Raw genomic sequence first — 19,785 nt, 5'->3', positions numbered from 1 at the left:
TCCTCACCTCTGGGGGAGCTGGTGGCACCAGGGTCTCGCCCACGGTGCTGTGGGAGGGGGCAGTGAACCAGACCCCTTCAAGATGTGAAGACTCCTTCTCAAGATACAGTAACTGAGAGAGGGGATATGGCTTCATCCCTGTGTCCTGTAACAATCATCTCATGAATATCCTGAGAGTTCGTTATGGAGGGGTAGAGGGGAAGGAGAGGTTGATCTTAATTTTGCTGTCAGAGTATTATGTTCCAGGAACTGATAATGAAGGTCTGAAGAGCCATTTGCCATGGCTGAAAAGAACATAAATGAAAGCAAATGTGAAAGGAGGGCTGTGGGACCAAACTGAATTGCCATTGAAACCCAGTTTGGGGGACTTGATCTCAAAAGATACTAAGAGCTTTGCAATCTTTCTATAAGTCTTGGGAGCTGCTCCAAGGGGACAAGAACCAGTTTTGATTTTGGCTTGCTGCTAAGTGGGCTAGTCCGTACTTTCAATCTAATCTAGTTTATACGAGATTTTTATTAAATTATAGAGTGCTTAAGTATTTATATTTAGGAAGAGTGTCTCCACTGTCTTTTGTTTCCTGAGTGACACAAGCTAGATCAGATCTGCAAGTTTTTGCTAGAGCAATAACCATATTTGTCCAGAAAAAGTAAAAACTGATTATCTCAACCTCATTGTATTGTATTTATTTTAGCAACTCTGTTGCAAACTGAAGGATATTAGTCCAAATGATAAAGTCTTAAAGTGCCCCATAACTTCATGAAGCCCAGAACTGAGTCTGGACCACTTTGAAGCCTGGGACATGCCAGACCCTTCCTGATGCCTGTAACTGCAGTATGTCCTCCTGTGCAACAGACCTGCCTGCAAGAGGAGCAGAGATTTGCCTCCACCCAACAGCCAGGGTCTCTTTGCAGGGAGCTCCTCTTCACTGGGAGTTGGGACCCTCCCCTCACCTCCAACCCCCAGATCCCCCACCTCCGATGGGAGTACCCCAATGGGACGGCTCTTGTCTCAAAGGCAGCTCATGAGTTTTAAGGTCAGGCGTGAGACAGCTCCTTGGGCTGCTCCAGAGACATGGGCACCTTCAAAGGGATGACCTATTTGTGCCTGGAGACCGCTGCCACCTTGCCCCAGAGAGAGCCCCTCTACGTGCACATGGAAATCAGATCCTGCATGCTGGGCAGGTCTTTCCCAGGGGGTCACACCCAAGAGCTTTGGAGCAGGAATGAGAGAGCTCCAGGCTGCTGCTGCGTGTGTGTGCAAACAAGAGCTTAAGGCAGCCCTCCTTTTGCTCTAGCAGTGCCCAACCTGATAAAAAAACCAATCAGATGATGGGCTAACAGCACGTAATGGCTGCCCAGACTTCTGCTGCCCTGAAGCTCCTCTCAGTCCACATGGCCGCTATGGCTCAGCCCAAACCCAGTGCTCCCAGCAGCAGCAGCCACAGCACTGCGGGGCGGTGGCCACCAGCTGCAGGCAGGCGATGGGGCAGGCAGCTGCACTTCAGCAGAGGGTGAAGTAACTGCTGAATATTAACCACAAATATTTACAGAGGCTTCTGTTTGTTAATTATGAATGTGGGAACTAATAAAGTTGGGTGCAAGCTCCAGACATTCTGGGATTGCTCCACTTGGGCTGGAGCCAGCCTCATCGAGGGGTTCCCAGGGCCCCTAGCCCCCTGCCCTCAGCAGGCACATCTGACAGTGGCATTGCCCTGTCCAGGGGTGTCTGTGTTGCATCTGCTCTAGTTTGCCACAGGCTGTGACCCTGAGGATGCAAACGTGCCCCACAGCACATGCCGAGGGCAGAGTACTGCCCCACTGGCACCCTGGGTGGTGAGAGGGACTGGCTGGTGCTATCCTGCCCGTGTGTCTCTGGGGTGGAAAAGGCCTCAGGAAGCAGGGGAGGAGGTTTCATTTGCCTTGTCTGCAGAACTCCCTGCAGGACCTGTGAACACATGCCCGTGCACAGGTTGGTGGCAGCAGCGGGACCTAGCAGTGTTTCACCCACCACCCACCTTCCCTTCTCCCCGCGTCCCCAGGGCTGCCCTCTGACAGTGACAACCCCTTCCAGATAACTGGTCTTGCGAGTTTGTTTCCCTTCCCTCACCACTGAGGCTCTATCAGTATTTTACATATCCAATGAAAGGCAGCCCCCCAACTCAGTGCAGCTCAGTGCTCTCGGGCTCTGCGGGGTGCAGGGGTCCCATGCACCTACCAGAGGAATGGGGATTTTCAGTCTTAAGGAGCCGTGAGAGGGTGGTGGGAGGAGGGCGAGGCCCAGGCAGCATCCCATCCCACTGCCCTGAGCATGGCACCCAGCTGCGGTGCAAGAGATGGACCCCGGTCCTGCAGCACCAGCCCACGCTCTTTCCCAACACCTCCTGCTTCAAGGGGTGCGCGTGTGTGTGCATGGGGGTGCGGTGCTTCCGAAACTCTTGCTGCTCTCCACAGTCCCGTGTGCTGCAAGATGTCTCTGCTTTTCATCCCACTGCTCTTGCAAAGTTGGGGGACACATTTCCAGAAAACTTATTAGTACCTCAGGCTAAGACATTTTCACACCAGGGAGCAAATGGCCCCCGGGGGAGCTCAGGCTGCCCGCACTGGTCAGGGAACACACGTTATGCCCATATGTGAAACTCATGCATACCTCCTCTGCTGAGATACATGGCCTTGGCTCCCTGCAGCTTAATCCAGAGGAAAACAGCCAGGCAGGGCCTAAAGCACTTTAAATGGTGTATGTCAGCTGTGCTGCATGGGAGGGCTGCCCTGCCCTGGGAAGCTGCATGGAGACAAGAATAAAACGTGTGTCCCGAGAAGGTCCACACCCACCTCCGGCTCCTGAGGAGACTGTGGGGTACATCACCCCAGAGCTGGCTGCCCTCCACCTGTGCTGCCTTGCTAGAGCTTTTAAATCATTTTGCTTTCCCTCTGGACACTGGTGTCCAAGCCCAGGGGGATGCTGACGCTTCAGAAACCCTGGCTGAAGTCTGAAAAGAGGGGCGTGGGGAGAGATGACAGACCTGCAGACAGCTGGGAGATGCCAGATTAGTCAGCAGTCGGTCAAACTAAACCAACACCACCAGCAAGATAAGCATCTTGCTGGCCCTGCCCAGCCACCTTTTGTGTTACCGAGGCTTCCCCGCCTACCGAGGACTCCCCCCACCAGTGTTCCATGGTGGAGCCACCACCTACAGCACATAAATAGAGGGCCCCGGGCGGGCTGCAGGATGAAGACAAGAGACACCACTCGGGGTCCCACACTGAACCCCAGCACCTGTCCCACCTGGCCGTCCACCCTGCAGGTAACCAGCACCGCGTGGCATGGCCCCATGGCCGGGATCCACGGGGACCTGGCGTGGAGCAGGGGTGAGCGCCTCAGCCAGCCCACAGCCTGGTTTTTCAGAACTAAGAGGGAGGATGAACATTTCACTAGGAAAAGTGGCCTGGCACAAGCCGTTCCCGCTGCAGCTGCCCAGTGACAAACTCCATGTTGTGGTTTTGCTGGAAATTGGCTCTGTTGCAGAAGTCTGATTTCATTGCTAGGTGGGGTCAGAGGTTTCGGTGGTGAATGGGGCTGTCGGGGCTGGGCAGAGGTTGGGGTGTGCAAAACCTTTGACTTAATGGTGTCTGACGGCGGTGCCCTGCTCTGCCTGTGTGTGAAGCCCAGAGGAACCAGGTGGCTGAAGCTTGGGGCAGTCGGGAGGGGGCTCTCGGCATGGGGCTGCGGAAGGGAGATCCTTGCCGAGCGGCAGCCGTTCTGTGGGGAGTGGGTCTGTGCTGCTTGGCACAGCGATCAGTCCACTGGGAGCAATGGTAAAGTAACTGGTAGATTAAAATGTGTGAATGAAATGAGGGGCCGGAACAGTAGGTTAGAGCAAGGATGAAGCAGTTACCAGTAACTTGAACAAACAAAAGTTTGCTTTTAAAACAGGAAAGTTTTAAAGTCATTCTTTTTTTCAAATTGAAGGCGGATGCAGTTCATGCTTTCAAGTTTTATTTTTATAGTTATGCAATTTGGAAATAGCAAAGGCTTCGCAAGTTGAAACAAGGATGAGGTGACCCCCTTGGCTTCCCGTGAGGGAGTGAAGTGGCTGGAAAAGGCAAGCAGCGAGCTGCCAGGTGGTGGGTAGCACAGCATGAGGGGCTCAAGCTGACACCCAGACCTTGTCCGGGGAGATGCAGGGCTCTGACTGCCATAGGAGCCATGGGATGAGACACCAAAGCAGACAGTGCTTCTCTGAGCCCTTCATGTGTTCATGCCTGAATGCCTCTCAGGAACAATTAGTCATTAAAATGTAAATTATTAGCATCGATATAGGGGTGAACAAGTGCCATTTGCTGGCTGGAGCAACCGTGCCAAAGCTCAGTGTGTGCTGCAACATGGACTTTGCTAACCCAGTGCCCATGCTGCAGCCAGCCAGGATGAGCATTCGGGCACAAGACTTTTTGTTTTAGAGCAAACCACCCGGGGCCCAGCAAGCTGCAGATGACCAAAACTAGAGCTAATGGGCACGTTGGGGAGAGGTGGCTGCATCCCGCTCATTTTAAACCTCGGGGGGGTCCAAACCTTGGGCATGTGGTGTGCCCATGCCTACCATGATGCCTGCACCTATCTCCCCCTTTCTCTCCCCAGAAGCATGGCTCTCGCCGGCACCCTTCGCCTGTCGCTCACCTGCCTCCTGCTCTGCAGCGCTGCCCCGAAACCCACGTGCGACCCCAGCACCTGCACCCCATGCTCCGAGAGGGACGTGGAGGGGCCGACCATGGCTGCGGGGGGCTGCTGTCCGCCCTGTCCCCCACCATGCGCCTGCCCCCCCTACCTGGAGAGCGACTGTGAGATGCAAGGCTTTGCCAGTGGTCACGTCCCTGCTGGCCGCTCCTTCTACATCGACTTTGCCCGCAAGCTGTGCACCTGCCACCTCGGTGGGGACATCACCTGTGCCCCGCTGTGCCCCCGCCTGCCCCCCACCTGCCAGGCCGTGGGCAGCCCCGTGGCTGATGGCTGCCCCCGCTGCGTCTGCTACGACGAGGAGGAGATGGCGGTGCCCGCTGGCACCATCACCACCCGCGGTGACCGGATTTGCACCTGCCCCCCCCAGGGGGGCCGGCTGCAGTGCAGCAGTGGCGAGAGCAAGGAGTGAACCTCTTCTCTCCGCCAGCTTGAGGGCAGGGGGACAGGGGAGCCTCTCTGGCAGCAGAAGGCTTTCTGCACCGTGGGGCATCCTTGCTGAAAAGCGTTAAATGCTTTAAACTGTCCTAGAAGACTTGGCAAATATGGCCATGCCACAGAGCGCTGAAGAGATGCCCCATTGTATGTCATTTATATGCCAGGGCAAAGCATCTATAGTGGGTGAGCTTTCTTTGTTGTAAGGTTTGTTCCATGACAGTGGGCTATGAGAGGTTAGATTGCTGCTAGCATGTAACTGAAACAATGCAGTTATTTATTTATTTGTAAGATGATGGGGCTTTTTGTACGTGTTTTTGTTTATATAGTCTGTTGATATAGCTTGCTGGATAAACTACCTCCCAGGAGCCAGGTTTTCACTTCCTGTAATTCCACCAAGTTCAAAGTGGTGGGACCAAAATCAGAAGATTGGCTGACATCCCCCTCTCCAGACTTTTTTTTGTGGTGGGAGGAGTAGGTGGGTTAGTACATGACTGTGTTCTTAGGAGGAGACACACCCCTCTCGTGCCTCCATCCTCCATAACAAAACCTTGAAGACTCCCGTGAGGATGTTGGCAGTCAAGGGTCGATCCTTCACAGCCACCCTGATGAATCAGTGACCGTGTTGTCAGTCCCTGCTGTGTCCCAGTTCAGCAGGAACACCCCACATTGAGTGTCAGTGACTGTCTCCTCCTCACTCTTGCTCTTCCCTTACCACTGCTGCAGACATAGGATATGGCAGGACTGCATCTTCTGAATGCTTTGACATATATAGATATATACACATATATTAAGGTACAGGGAGATTGTAATAAAAAACATAGCTTCATCAGGCTGAGACATTAACAAGTGTTAATTATGTTCCTTCAAGGCGCTGAATAAAATCAATTTTACCAATATACTTTTGAAAACTTTACTGATAAGCACACATACACTTTCCTCATGCCATTAGTTGGTGTTACTTAGACGAGGCAAGCCTCAAGCCAGGCCAGCCTCTCTCCAGTCACCTTGGCCCCGGGTATACCTGGAAACATTAAACGTGCCCCCTGGTTTCTTTTCCTATGCCTCTCTACTGCTCTGTCGGATGCCGTTCAACTGCAGAAAAACAGCAAGCGCATAAGAATCAGGTGAAGGGTTGGAGAAAGATTGGAGGAAGCAGGTGAATTTGCTTTTCAAGACTAAACAAGGGTCCCTGTCGACTGGGGCTGTCGGAGGCTGACCCTGCCCAGCTCCAGCACAGGCTGAGCCCCTGGCCTCACGCCGTCACTGCCCTGTTCCCAGAGGATGTGTTTCTGTCACGGTGAAGGGGGTTTTACTCGGTGTCCCATACCCCTCTGCTCTTCTACATCTGGTTGAAAAAACCTCTTTGTTTTTAATAAGGTTAAAGCTCACTGTCACCTTACGGACCAGACACCAGACATCCCGTGCTGCTGTTGAAGCCAGCAGTGCAAAGAAATTCCTCCTATTACTGAGGTTTTTAATTACATGCTGTGCAGGTATTTGCAAACGGCTGAATGCATTCACATCCTGTATATGCTTGCAAGGTGTGAGTATTTTAGCCTATGGGGTTACCTCTCGTTCGTGTTTGCCAAGCATTTAAGGAAATCAGTGTGCAAGCATTGTGATCAGTTTTGCAAGTGTAGTGATTGTTTGGAGGGAGCCACAAGTGACTTGGGTAGACTCCGTGTCGCCTGGGGAGGGCGGTGGTCGGCAGACGATGTTTATTCTTTGTCACACATCTTATCTGCCACAACGCTTCCCCCCCCCCCCCCCCCCCCGTTTTGTGACTGATAACCTTTGAATGAGAGAGAATGACTGACAGATGGCAATCCCTGAATAATATTGGTTGTGTGTGAATGCTCTTTATACAGCACAGGAACAGTGAGGAGTTATTCATCAAACATCTGTGCAAAAGGTCCCAAACGGCTCCTTTGCAAGCTGCCCGTTGGAGGTGGTGAACAGTTTCCTTGCTCTGCCACCATCATGGATATATTTGAGGACAGCATGCACCTCCAGCCTCTGGCTGGAAGTCTCACAGGATCTCTGTCTACATTTCATGACATTGAAATAAGTAGCCACGTGATTTACTTTTTCCATAAACAGCTGCACCAGCACAGGGAGAAAAGAAAAAATTCAGAGATTACACCATTCAGTTGTCAGAATTTATTCACTTATGTTTAAACGTCTTGGGTTTTGGCATGCTTTATTTAAATGGGTGCTGTGCTGGATTCTCAGTATTAATCACCCATGTGTGTCTGCACTTTGGACACAGTATTGCTGGTATGGTTATTTATATCTTTCCAGCTCAGATTTTCCCCATGGACATCGCCGTATTTTTATGGCTACCCATTCACATGGTCGCTGTAGTTTTGCATCACAGCTAGGCACGTGTTTGCAGGTAAGGAGCCATACGTGTTTCTTAAGTGCAAAGCAGCATACAAACTCTGGTGCCTCCCTAAACTAGCCCTGAAAATTGAGTCAAAAGCCGGAATTTGCAACTCCTAAAAAGAACTTTTACATATAGTGCAATCAAGTCTGGTGGGGGTGTTTGTGTTCTTTGGTGTCCCGTAACTTTGTAAAAGATCATTACTGCTGCTTAGTTATTGTGGAACTAACATAGCCTTTCTTCAGTGTATTAATGATTTAATCATTAATTTAAACAGAACCATGTTTTAGGCATCAGTCCTTCTAACATGCCCTCTCCATCCCTGCCTTGTGAGGCTGTAAAATATTAGGGTAAAATATTCATGAGTGAAGGCCCATTAGGAGGTGTCCTTTTGGCACTATACCCAGTGCCAAGAAGTTAAAGTGTTTGTCCAAGTCCTTCTACCTTTCCTGACACCCTGCCAGAAGTGAATTCCTTCTGGGTGGTTCACCAAACAGCTTTAGCATCCCTGCTGCTCCACTCCCCCAGCCTGTGTCTGCAAAGCCTGTGCAGGGGGATGGCTGCCTGTCATTTTGTCTAGGTGTTATGTCTTAAATTATCAGAAATCCTGATCCTGTGGCAGGTTCTGTGCTTATGATTCCTGATCAGGATGAAAATGTGACAGAGGTTTCTTAGAGGATCCCCTAATTTAACTAAACTGTACCCATCAGTGTTGGTAATGGAACTGATTACATCCCTATAGAATACTTTAAAATTTGGGGGCAGGAAAAGAGGTAACATTTGACACTACCTTTTGAATTTGTTCACTGCCTTTTGGATCTGTTCCTTATAGGAAATTTTAAGTGCATACAGTTGTCCTGACATGCCTGCCAGCATGCCAGTGATGCAACGTACTACCCAACACACAGCACACAGATGAAAACTAAATTCACACAGGCACATGTGATTGGGTCAACATAAAAAGACAAACAGTATGAAGTAAAAGTTGACCCACACCGGGACATTGAGCTGAAGAGGACTTTTTTAAGCGTGACTCCTTCCTATATCCCTTTGTTCAATATCACAGTGAAAAAATCATGGAGGTATTTTAGAAGAAACTGCAAACAATATTGCATGGTATTAAGATAAGTCCCAATTGTTAGATGTTCTCTGCGTTACAAATAACAGCCTTTCCTTCATGTCGGTGGGCAGGGAGGGACCAAAAATGTAGATCTGGCATTTAAAACAGATGTCTTCTGGGAAGAGCAGAGGAGCTGACACTTGGGTTATCTTAGTCAAAATTACATAACAGCAAGCAAGGGGCTGCATAAGATTTACCAGTCAGGAGGTTCAGGGCAAACTCAATATACACACACTTGATGCAGTATATATTTTGCTTCTGAAATTTAAAACAAAACTAGATTTTTCTGACTCTTTAAGTGTAATTTCTTTAAATTAAGGATTTGCATGCTTTAATAGGGAGGGGTTTTTCATGTTTCTCTAAGATGTGCATGTTTTGTGATGCACAGTATTAAAATATGCATTCCTATGCCTAAGACCTTTTACTGGAGCAAACACAAACATTATTAAAAAGCACGTACATGACAAAAATGACACACATTTGTTTGGGAAAATAATGTACAAATTGTTTTATGCCTAAAGTGATTTAGCTTTAACATTGTGCATCTATGCTAAGGACAGGTTATTTTTAGTTACCACTTCAATACTGCATTCATAAATAGCAGCATCCACAACTCAGTTCTGTAAAGTTGTTGGGCTTTTTCCAGCAAAGCTGGCTTTGAATCTTGGAGTGATTTGTGGAGTCATTATTCAACACTATTCATGGTTCAAAAGCTCAAGAGACACAGAAAAAGTCTAGGGTATATAATCAAGGATTAATTGTTGCCAGCTTTCAAAGAAAGGAAGGGGGGAGGAAAGAGAAAGAATAGGAATACAAAAAGAGTTGCTTGAAAGCAGAATGGAGGATCTTAGAGGAAAATGATTATTTCTGTAGCTGCTTAAAGTGTCACTGCGTTTAGAAGTGAGTCAGGAGTACTGTTCCCCCCAGCATCTGAAAAGATGAAAAGGCAGCACAGGTATTCTCTAACAAATACCATCCCAGTTCCACAAAATCTCTGGAGTTTTTCAATTCTGAGTTTCATTTGATGATGCTTCTTAAAGTTTTCAGAAGCTTTCAGGTTTCAATCCAGCTATAGTACTGAGTTAAGAAAGTTAATCAGAATCAGCTGTGCAAAATAGTCCTTTTGTGTATTAAAAAAAAGAAAAAAAAATCACCCTCTTGTTCCAATATAAAAATACAGTGAGACACCAGTAACAGAAATATTCTCACCCCCCCCTTCCTGGCCTTAATTTGAATCTCAACCATGGAACCACAGATACTCCTAAGTATCTTCAAAAAAACAGTACCTGTGCAGTAATTGATTTTGCTTATGTAATTGCACATCTAAGTCCCCTTGTATTTTCTGTGTGCTAGCCGCTGCTGAAAGTGGTCTAAATCTTAAAGACCAAATAAAGTTATAAACTGTGCTACACAGAAATGCGTAGTAAACATAATTTGATGAATGTTAAGACATTAAGGAGAGTCTCTGCAGTTTGCAGCTCATAGTGAAAGGTTGCGGGGGTGGGGGAGCAGAGCAAAAATGGCATGTAAATCAGTCACTAGTTTCTTACATATGATCTGCATATTTTTCATGACTACTAAAAATTTAAGTTTAAAAATGCTTGGATCTTAACAAAAACGTCTCTAAATTAAGTTTTATTACCACACTCACATTTAGTATATGCATCAGTTTATATTTAGGATTCAGCGCTCAACAAAAAGTGGGCTGGTCAGGAGTAGTCCAAGGGCCTAATATTCTGATTTGTGCTAGTAGTGACACAAAAATCCAAAGACCAACAGAGAAGATAAATATCCATAGGTTTTCCCCGATTACTTCATAAGCTCTAGAGCAAGTCTTAGTTACATCAGGAAGACAAACCAAATCTGACCTGTGAAGGTCACATTGCTTTCAGGTATTAGTAGCGTATCTAAATGGTGGTTTGTCATTCTGTTTTTTAAACACAGCTCAGGTTTAATCCTGCATACCTTGCACACTCTGAACTTGCATGAATTTAAGTATGGATTTTGAATAAATAATACAGTTACCTAGCGTGTCCCCCCGCCTTATCTGTTACTTTTTGCAGAATCCTCATTTTCCACTGTGCATGTTTATTTTCCCATATTGCTCTGGTTTTCTACAAAGAGGGGTATTTAAACAGCCCTAAACTGCATACTAAAGGATTACTGTTTTGTAAACAGGTGCTCCACAAAAGCAAACAGGCTCATCAGTTACTTATGACTATGCTTCTGGTTGCTGTAATGCCTTCTTGAAGAAGGTGATTCATCTTTCAGGGAAATTTGAGACCAACAGACTAGGAATACACTATATTGGACATAATTTAGGTGAAATAATCTGTTTTACAGGTTGGGGGGTTTTTTTGGTTGTTATTTTACTCTCTTCAGATTAAGGAAAAAATTGCTCCCTCGGAGCAGTGGAGTTAAAACTACTTCCAACGATATCACCAGGAATTATTCTCAGGCGCTCATTTAATGTCAAAGAAATGATCGAGTGCTCTTTTTACAAGGCCATGTAGTGATAGGACGAGGGGAAATGGTTTTAAACTGAAAGAGGGAAGATTTAGGTCGGATATAAGGAAGAAATTCTTTATTGTGAGGGTGGTGAGACACTGGCACAGGTTGCCCAGAGAAGCTGTGGCTGCCCCCTCCCTGGCAGTGTTCAAGGCCAGGTTGGACGGGGCTTTGAGCAACCTGGTCTAGTGGAAGGTGTCCCTGCCCATGGCAGGGGGGTTGGGACTAGATGATCTTTAAGGTCCCTTCCAACCCAAACCAATCTGACTTTATGGTTAAATACTCCTGTGTCTAGAAGACATACTACTCAGAACACATACTATTCAGTTAATCACAGATTAACCCTTTAAAAACAAAATATCATTCAAAATCCTCGGAGACATATTCTCAGGTAAAAAGCTGTAAAAATTTGGCACGGCATCACGAGGCTGTACCAGCCCTAGCCAGTACAGTCATATACAACCGCTTCAGCCAGAGGTACTGGGCTCAGGGCTGCACTGTTCGGGGATCACACTTGGATGACACCATGCCAGATGCTGGGGAAGCAAGAGTAGGAATAAATAATGCTTCAGTGCTAAGCAGAAGTACATCTTATCTTCAGAGCACCCATGTCTGTCTTCATCTTTGCTGAATAAGGCTCATACACACTGGATGAAAGAAGTTTGAGTTTCTTGCTAGAGAAGAATCACTATCTTGCAATAAAAAGTCTGCTCATTTCCTGAAGATTTCTGATCTAGTGGAACACGGTGATTTTAGAAATTTAGAATTACAATCTATCTGCCCAAGCAAGTTAACACATGGGACTTGCACAAGGGGAAGTCTTTTCAAATGAGTTGTCACTATATATGCTTGGAACCATTATTGAAAGTTTGATGTCCATGCCATTTTAATTAACAATTTTGAAACAACAACAAAAAAAACCCAAGTCACACATATTATGGAATATTTACCTGCTAATTCTTTCATTGAAGCTGCTCCTGCATTACAAAAGCATAATAAAAATCCCCATACTGGTAAGAATTAGAAAACATTTTTCTTCATTTGCATAAACAGGAAAACCCAAACAAATGAAAAGGCTGAGGATTGTCCCTGGCCAGGAACTGGTTAAGCTTTTTGAAAGTGTGCTCAAGATTTCTTGAAAACATTTGTCTTTCAGCCAAACAATACTGTTAAAGAAATGTGAATGCTTTGCTTTAAAAATGTGCTTTTTCAGTTCACAGAGAACAGTAGTGTAAAAATAAATCATCCATGAAGCATATTCTGATTTTTAATTTTATCCCTTGATAGATAAGTTGCTGCAAAATCCCTTAACAACCAAGGAAAAAAAAAAGTTACAGGGTTCACATTTTAAAGATTGTCGATTGTGTAGACCAAGTGTTGCTAACTCACAGAAAGATTTATGGGTGACATAACCTGAAAACACCGGATTCTATTCACGTGAAGTCAGTATCTTTATAGTAGTCTACAAGGTTGGTAAGGCATTTCATTGCTTTCTCACACCTTGCTTTTCTCTGGCAAGACCAGCTGCGATCACTCAGCAGGTCCTAAAGAACTAAGTCACAGAAAAGGAACAGATTTTATATTTCCAGGTGACAAGAATGAACAAATAACATGATTTGGGCAATCACTTAAAAGCACATTAGTGCCAATTTCACTACACTTTACACTGGATGATCAAGTTGCTTTAGGACTTAAAAATTAAACAACCCAAAACCTATTTGAAGGAGCTTAGCAAGCCAAAGGCGGATGGGGGGAGGGATTCACAATGAGTTTGAGTTTGGCAAAACAAACCTGCTTTACTATTCAGCTACACTGAACAGTAAAAATCAAAGTGTATTCAGCACAGGGCTGATGATTTGATCATTTGCACACTACAATTAAACGTGCATTTTCATGGATATGCTCTGTTTTTAGGAGGTGGTGAGAGTTTGAATTTATTATTAGGAAACCAAAACATTTCACTTAATTGTTTAACATGCGAGATTTTCATGAGGGAATGGTTACTTACATTTCCAACAGGATTCCAAAATTACATTTTGCCTATTCAGCTCTAAAAACTAAGCTGAATATAAGGCTGAAAAGTTTAAAAGACTGATCAAAGTAACAGAAGTCAGAAAGACAATAACAATACAGCACCTAAAAATGGGTAATTCACACATTTTTGACACCTGTGTCTTGCATAGACAAATACTTACTCATTTTTTTCTCCCAAGATGACTCAGCTTCAGAAAATAAATCTTAAATCAACATAGTTACAATTAAATGCATGTGTTCCAATTTTTCAAAATACCAGGGTGTTTTGGCGTTTTGTTTAAGTGCTACAAGTCTAACGGTTTTATGAAACTATCACCCTTTGAAAAGGCTTTGTTTCATCCTTTGGGCTGTCAAGTTCATAAAGTCAGGAAGCTTAACTGCCTTTTAATTCTACCAGAAACAAATAGATATATTATTCATGCATTAAGTCTTTGTGGCCCTACTCCACTAGAATATCCATAAACCTGAAGCTACTTTTAAAGCACAGGAACCGGGAACTCCTAATTCTGCAGTGTAGGTCTGCTTTCTGGCCATATTTTGAACATCAAAACGGTATGTGGTGCACACCAGGTCAACATGAATTGCTGCTCTTCTAAGCCCTTCATCCACACCCTGGTTTCCACTGATAGAAAACCTAGCTATGCAGGCAACAAAGTTGGAGAGTTCTACAAAGGTTCCCACTAGTGATCAGGGACCAGAACAAGGAACTGATTCTCTTGCAGGTAAGTGCAGCCCGACACGCAGCCTTACAGAGCTTCCCTGAGGTCAGCAGGACTCCACTTTGACCCAATATCCAGATTGAGGAACTCTCTGCAGAGCCAGAGCCATGCCTGTCAATTCTAAATGCTTTCCAACATGATTATTTCTTTGGAACAGTCATTTAAAAATACAAATACATCCTAATCGATTTGGAATTAATTTCCTAAAATGCAGTGTTTCCAAAGTTAAAGAACAGGAAATTGCCTTGCCTGTTACAGAAATCTTGGAAAAATTGGATTGAAACCCCTGTTTTGGATTAATGACCAAGATTATCTTGAAAAAATATTAGAAGTTTCAATAATCATAATTGCAGAAGAATTACATTGATTTTAAAAACAAATTAGTTCTATTGCATATGAATAGGACTTTAAGGGGGGGGGGGGAATTATACATGGGTTTAAAGTTAGTTTCCCTGTAAAGACTTTTTAACTAATGTGAACATGTACCTTTCCTGAATAGTGATGCTTTGCTTAAACCAGCAATCTTTCTTACACATCAAAACACTAAGGACACTACTTTTTTTTTTTTTTTCTTTTTTAAATCGTGAAAAGAACAAGTGTTTCTGTGCAGTTCATACCCACTACAGAATAAAAGACAAGGTTTGAGTTCCCTATGTTAAGCAATACCTTTGATTGCATCGGTAAAGCCTTTACAGTTTTAGGAATTCACATCCCTATGTTTTTCGGTTTCTAATCCGACAGTAAAACTATTCCATATTCCCCCCCTTTCACAGTAAATTTTGTCAACTTCACTTTCTAGGTATTGATAAACCAGCTGAAGACAATGTTGCAAATGTTTCAGAAGAATAAAACTTCTGCTGCATGTAAGGTAGGGGGAATAAAAAAAGCTAACCAGGTAAGAGTTTCTTTCTGTAAAATAAACTTCCGTAAGTTTGCAAACTCTGATGCCTAGTTGTTTCCAGTTGAGTTCCAAGTGGCACATAAACCACATATTCCTGAACTCTCTTCCAGCCAGCTGTGTAGATATTAAATTATTTTAATACCTTTTAATACTCTTTTTTTAAGATCTCAGTTCTCATAGTTTTGAAGTGTGGGCAAATGCCCATTGCCACATTATCTCCAAACCACAGAAGTTTTGCCCGTTTTGGTTTACCCTTCCCTTCACTGCTGGCTACTTGCTAACCCAACAGTTCTGTCAGCTTGGCTGCTTTCTAGACTACCTTGAAGCAGGCTAGGGAAAGCTCTGCTGGTAGAACTGAGGCAGCATCAACTGGTCAGGGAGGGAAAGGAGATAGTGAGAAATGGCCTGTTCCTCCAACATAGGTTGATTTGGAAAAGCACGTATTTGTCCATAGGCCTGCACACACTGAAAAAGTAGACTATTCATCTGTCTATGTGCTAGAAATACAAAGATTAATGAGCTATTAAATATGAACAAGAGTAACTGAATAAAAACTCCAAACAAACCAACAAGTATAACCCACTATATAATGGAAACTGTGGGGGTGGTGAAGCACTTACGGAGTTAAATCAAAAACAACTAAAAAGAAAAATACAGAATCTGTTTCTCAGTTCTAGTCATCTCAGGTATCCTTTGCAGCAGCAGTACGTTGAATGTTTCCAAAGGAGCATAATCTGTACATGATAGCTGTCTTTTTAAATGTTTTGGGGTCAAACTGGATTTGACAATAGCCTTTGACATAGTTATGCTATATCAAAGCCTTCCGAATTAAATCTTTCATTATTCATTTACTATGCTTTTTAACAAACATGGCATGTTAGTGGCAAAGCAGAGAAGTTAGAAGAAAACAAATTCATCAGAAATTACCACTCCAGCTGGAGTAGATCATTACAGCATTTGAACTAAGAAGCAAGATCTGCAGCCAGGAATAAGCAAAAGCCATAGCAGAAGCATCACCTGTGTTGAGTAAAAGCCAATGCCAATTTTTCAAAATAGCTACTAGTCATTGAAAACTAGTATTATTCTCCATGTACGTATGCCAGTGCTACTGACCATACCAACTTACACTTGCCTTGGAAGACAATCTTTAGAGACCAACTTCCAACCGTCTGAGTATGCCAAAAAGTACATGCGTTAATCCTGCTGAAATCAATGGGACCTAAGCTCATGCCTGAGTGTTTTGTAAAGCAGAAATTAAGTATTCAATTAAATATTTGCATCTGTCAAAGGTCTTTGTTCAAATACAATGTCTGAAGAGTCTAAAAGCTAACGTCTTCTTCCCTGTCATGTTAGAAATGCAACTAGATTTGGTCTAAATAAGAAGGAAGTTCTGGCTTTGATCTCATCCAACACTGTGACAAATGGACAGGGGGGAAAGAGGATGTTGATCATACCATGAGACTCTTGGAGTCTGTTATTTGTACTTAACAACGGGAACTACAAAGTTCCAAAAGTAAGTGTTCATGGATAGACAGACACAGACTCCAAACTTTGGGAAAAAAAGAAATGAACTGTTAGCACAAAAAAAATGCCTTTTCATCACTAGCTTTTAGTTTTTAAATGACACACAAAGATTTTCTACTCTAATAAAGCCTGCTGTATATTCTGGTAGTGACCTTCAGATTTGAATAAATTTTATATAAATCCGTAAGATATATTTCTTTTTGCATTAGGGGAAAATATTTCAAATGCAATAAAATAGCAGAGTGATAGCAGAATTCATGACTGTATAGTAGGCAACTTTTCATTTTTCAGATTCAGTTGTATAAACTATAAACTGTTAAGCTTCTCTAATAACTGGAAAAGTTGTGGGTATTTGAATTTACTTACCTGAATAGTCATTTAGCAAATATCTTCAGATACAAGTCTAGATACAGAGTTAATGTAATTTGAATATTAGTTTACACATAATATAAATCAATGTTTGACAATATCAAAATCCCATCGAACAGTGGGCCCTTCTTATGCTATTATCAAATATAGTATATCACTGTGGGATAGCTGAGAACCATAGAATGCTAGTGTAGGCTTGTTTATTAAATTTGGTCAGTTTTCAGACCTTCCAAATAGGAATACTAAACATTTATTTTTCCCCTCTGGAAATTTTTTTTTTTTTTTTCCCCTCCTGCTTAATACAGTCGTCATCCCAATTCCTAGTGAATTTATAAAAATATTTTTTATCCAATAACCCCGGCAAGGTAAAAATAGGAGTTTTTATAGCAAATGATAAACAGGCTCACGGACTATGAGAGAAACTAAACTTATTTAAATTGCCATACATTCGCTACTGAATCACACATCAACATTTTCTTTTTATGTGTGTTGCTGTCCACCTCAGACTAGCAGTTTTTAAGGTGCAGAAGCATCTTTCAAATATATGCATCTAACTTAACGATCAAGTTCCACACACTAGTGTCAACATGCTTTAAATTTACATCACCTGCCCATCAAGAGCTGTGTTAAATAACAGCACTAATTGAAACTGCGTAACTTTTTAGAAATTGCAGCACTTCCAATTCATAGAACAAAGGGGTGCTTATGTGGTTCTTTATATTACTAGATATAATTTTCTGAAGTAAGAAAAAGGAAAAGAAATGAAAGAACAACACATTTGAAAGAAGTTGCTGCACCTGCAAAAACACTCTTTAAGCTTACTATGAAATACAAAAAAGTGCACCCTTCTATATCTACATATAAAACATATTAGAAATAAAACTTGTGTAAAATGTTTGCTGTGCAAACTATAAAAACAGTCAGTCAGTCCATTCTTTTTCCTAAACATTTTGTCACACTCTCTTGCTTCCTACTGCAGAGAATCACTGTTATCCAAGACCAGCCCACTGATATTTGTTGTTGAGAGATCTCCATCATCTTCACCGCTGTCTACAGACTCATCCTCACTTTGCCCTGCCATCATAACTTGCTGAACAGCCAAAGTAGCACCATCGGATGACAAAGACTGGAGACTGTCTACATTCATGTTGACTGGAGCTGTAATTGTTACAACAGCACCTGGAGAAGCATAATTGTAATACTTTAGCACCCTTCTTGGTTTCTAATCTCAAGTAACACATATTTATATATAACAGAGTTTGTTTCTAATCAACAGGAAGAAAACCTAAGGAACTAAATGAAAATAAAAGCTATATAGGTTGTCAAACACTTAAATATCAGAAAATGCCAGAATTAAGTTGTCCAGGAATTTTAAACTTAGCTGTGTTATGGACACCCATTACAGCAATTCTCCAGTGAAGGCATCACAAACCCATTTCTGCAAAGTATTCCAGCTTAATTCATTGCAGAAAAATGGGAGTGTTCACAGAGATCCAAGGTGGCTTAAATGGATAAAGCTGTTGTCAGATCCAGTGGAGGCTGAGGGAAAAGTTGCTACAAAATGGAAAGCAAAAAAGCAGCAGGCAGCAGGACAGAAAGGATGGTCCTGAGATTAAAGCAGTTACTTATCTTTCTGAAATTAAGTCTATTTGTTTGATCTGATGCTAAGAAAGTTACTTCAGTCTAAGTCCTTGGAGGCTCTATTACATTTCTCTGCTTCTCAGTGTTCAACTTGAAACACATGAGGCTTATATAGAATTGCAGAGGCTCAGTCCCTCCAGCAATAGTGAAAGGAACACGAACAGGAAGAGGACTCACAAAACTGAAATTGCAGTCCAATACTGCTAATCAAACAGAATGCTGCTGACATGTGTACACATACTGAGAAAACTTAGTTGGCACATCTAACCTTTGTTCTGTCGGTTCAGAACTTCTGAAACAAAAGCAACAGTCTCTCAACATGAATTCCAATAAAATACCCCCCAAAACACAGAATGGTTTTGAAGAGAGAAAAATTGACACATTTCTGTTGCTTTTCCAGATTAAAAACACATTTATACTGAAATATCAAGAAGCTCCCCTCCCCCCAAAGGCATCAAACCCTTCATTTCCCTGTTACAGAGGAATTAACTTTATTATCTGTGGTTTAGCCAGTTCTCCTTACCATCTGACATCGTGAGCTCGTTAGACTGCTGCTGAGCAACTCCTGAGGCAATGGAGTCAGGCCAGAACCTCTGAACTGGTCGGTTCTGAGCTGTTTTCTTCTTTGTTTTTGGAGTTTCAGAACAACTGGAATCCAGCATCGGCTGAAGAATTCGCCTTCTAGCATTGATAAACCTAAACACAATCAAAGGCAAGAAGTACTTATGACGAGTTGGCTGTAAATTCTCTCTCCCTCAGATTCTGAAAGTATGCAGCAGGAAAAAAAAACAATTAAGAATATAAAATCTTCTCCCTACCAGCTTGGCTTGACACTCCTTTTAACATGTAAAACTGCTTCTAGAATACTGGCATCCTTTGATTTTGGCAAACTAGCTAGGAAAGTACTTCTATCATTTTGCTGCTAGCAGCATCTTCCCCCCCCACCTCAGAAGGGGAAATTCTCCAGACAGCATGACAGATGTACATTTCAAGATCTTATTAAGAACTAAGCACCAGAAAACTTGCTGACAGCACAGCTCAGAAAGCCGATACTCCTCTCATTAGGGTTCACCTAAAATCTAGCCCCTGCCTAACCTAGTTTGTTTGGTCTGGTTTCATTTACTTCCTTAAACTCCTGTATTACTTATTTTATAGGCTTTACAAGGTCTGGTTCCTGATCCAAGAGACAATAGCAAACACATTTTTCAGATCTTTCCCAATTCCTTTTTGTTCCTTGATTTTCACTTGTTTATTTTGCATGCTAATTGCTGCCCTTCCCTTTTCTGCTAGTGAACAAGAAGATGATACTTAAATCACATCTCACTTAGCTACCAGCAGTTAACTGAATCAATGTCAACGTAGCCAGGTGTGGCAAGGAGCTGTGACTGAGGATAGCATCCCTTGCTAAATCTGACAAAA

The 19,785-nt window shown here is 43.4% G+C and overlaps 1 protein-coding gene across 6 annotated transcripts in view; it reads right to left on the bottom strand.

The window, feature by feature from the left end:
• Window positions 1–12,036: 12,036 nt before the first annotated feature.
• The window catches only part of PKNOX1 (PBX/knotted 1 homeobox 1), a 46,995-nt gene continuing 39,246 nt past the window's right edge, over window positions 12,037–19,785 (bottom strand). For all 6 annotated transcript variants that reach the window (XM_074814445.1, XM_074814444.1, XM_074814446.1 and 3 more), the window contains 2 exons: window positions 18,890–19,062; window positions 12,037–17,904 (listed from right to left, as the gene is read on the bottom strand). In XM_074814445.1, the coding sequence (XP_074670546.1) occupies window positions 17,696–17,904; window positions 18,890–19,062 (382 nt within the window). In that variant the 3' untranslated portion in view covers window positions 12,037–17,695. The remainder of the gene's footprint in view (window positions 17,905–18,889; window positions 19,063–19,785) is intronic.

The sequence above is a fragment of the Strix aluco genome, chromosome 2 (assembly GCF_031877795.1).
Source record: "Strix aluco isolate bStrAlu1 chromosome 2, bStrAlu1.hap1, whole genome shotgun sequence".
NCBI lineage: Eukaryota > Metazoa > Chordata > Aves > Strigiformes > Strigidae > Strix > Strix aluco.
This window is presented reverse-complemented; position numbering and strand designations above follow the sequence as displayed.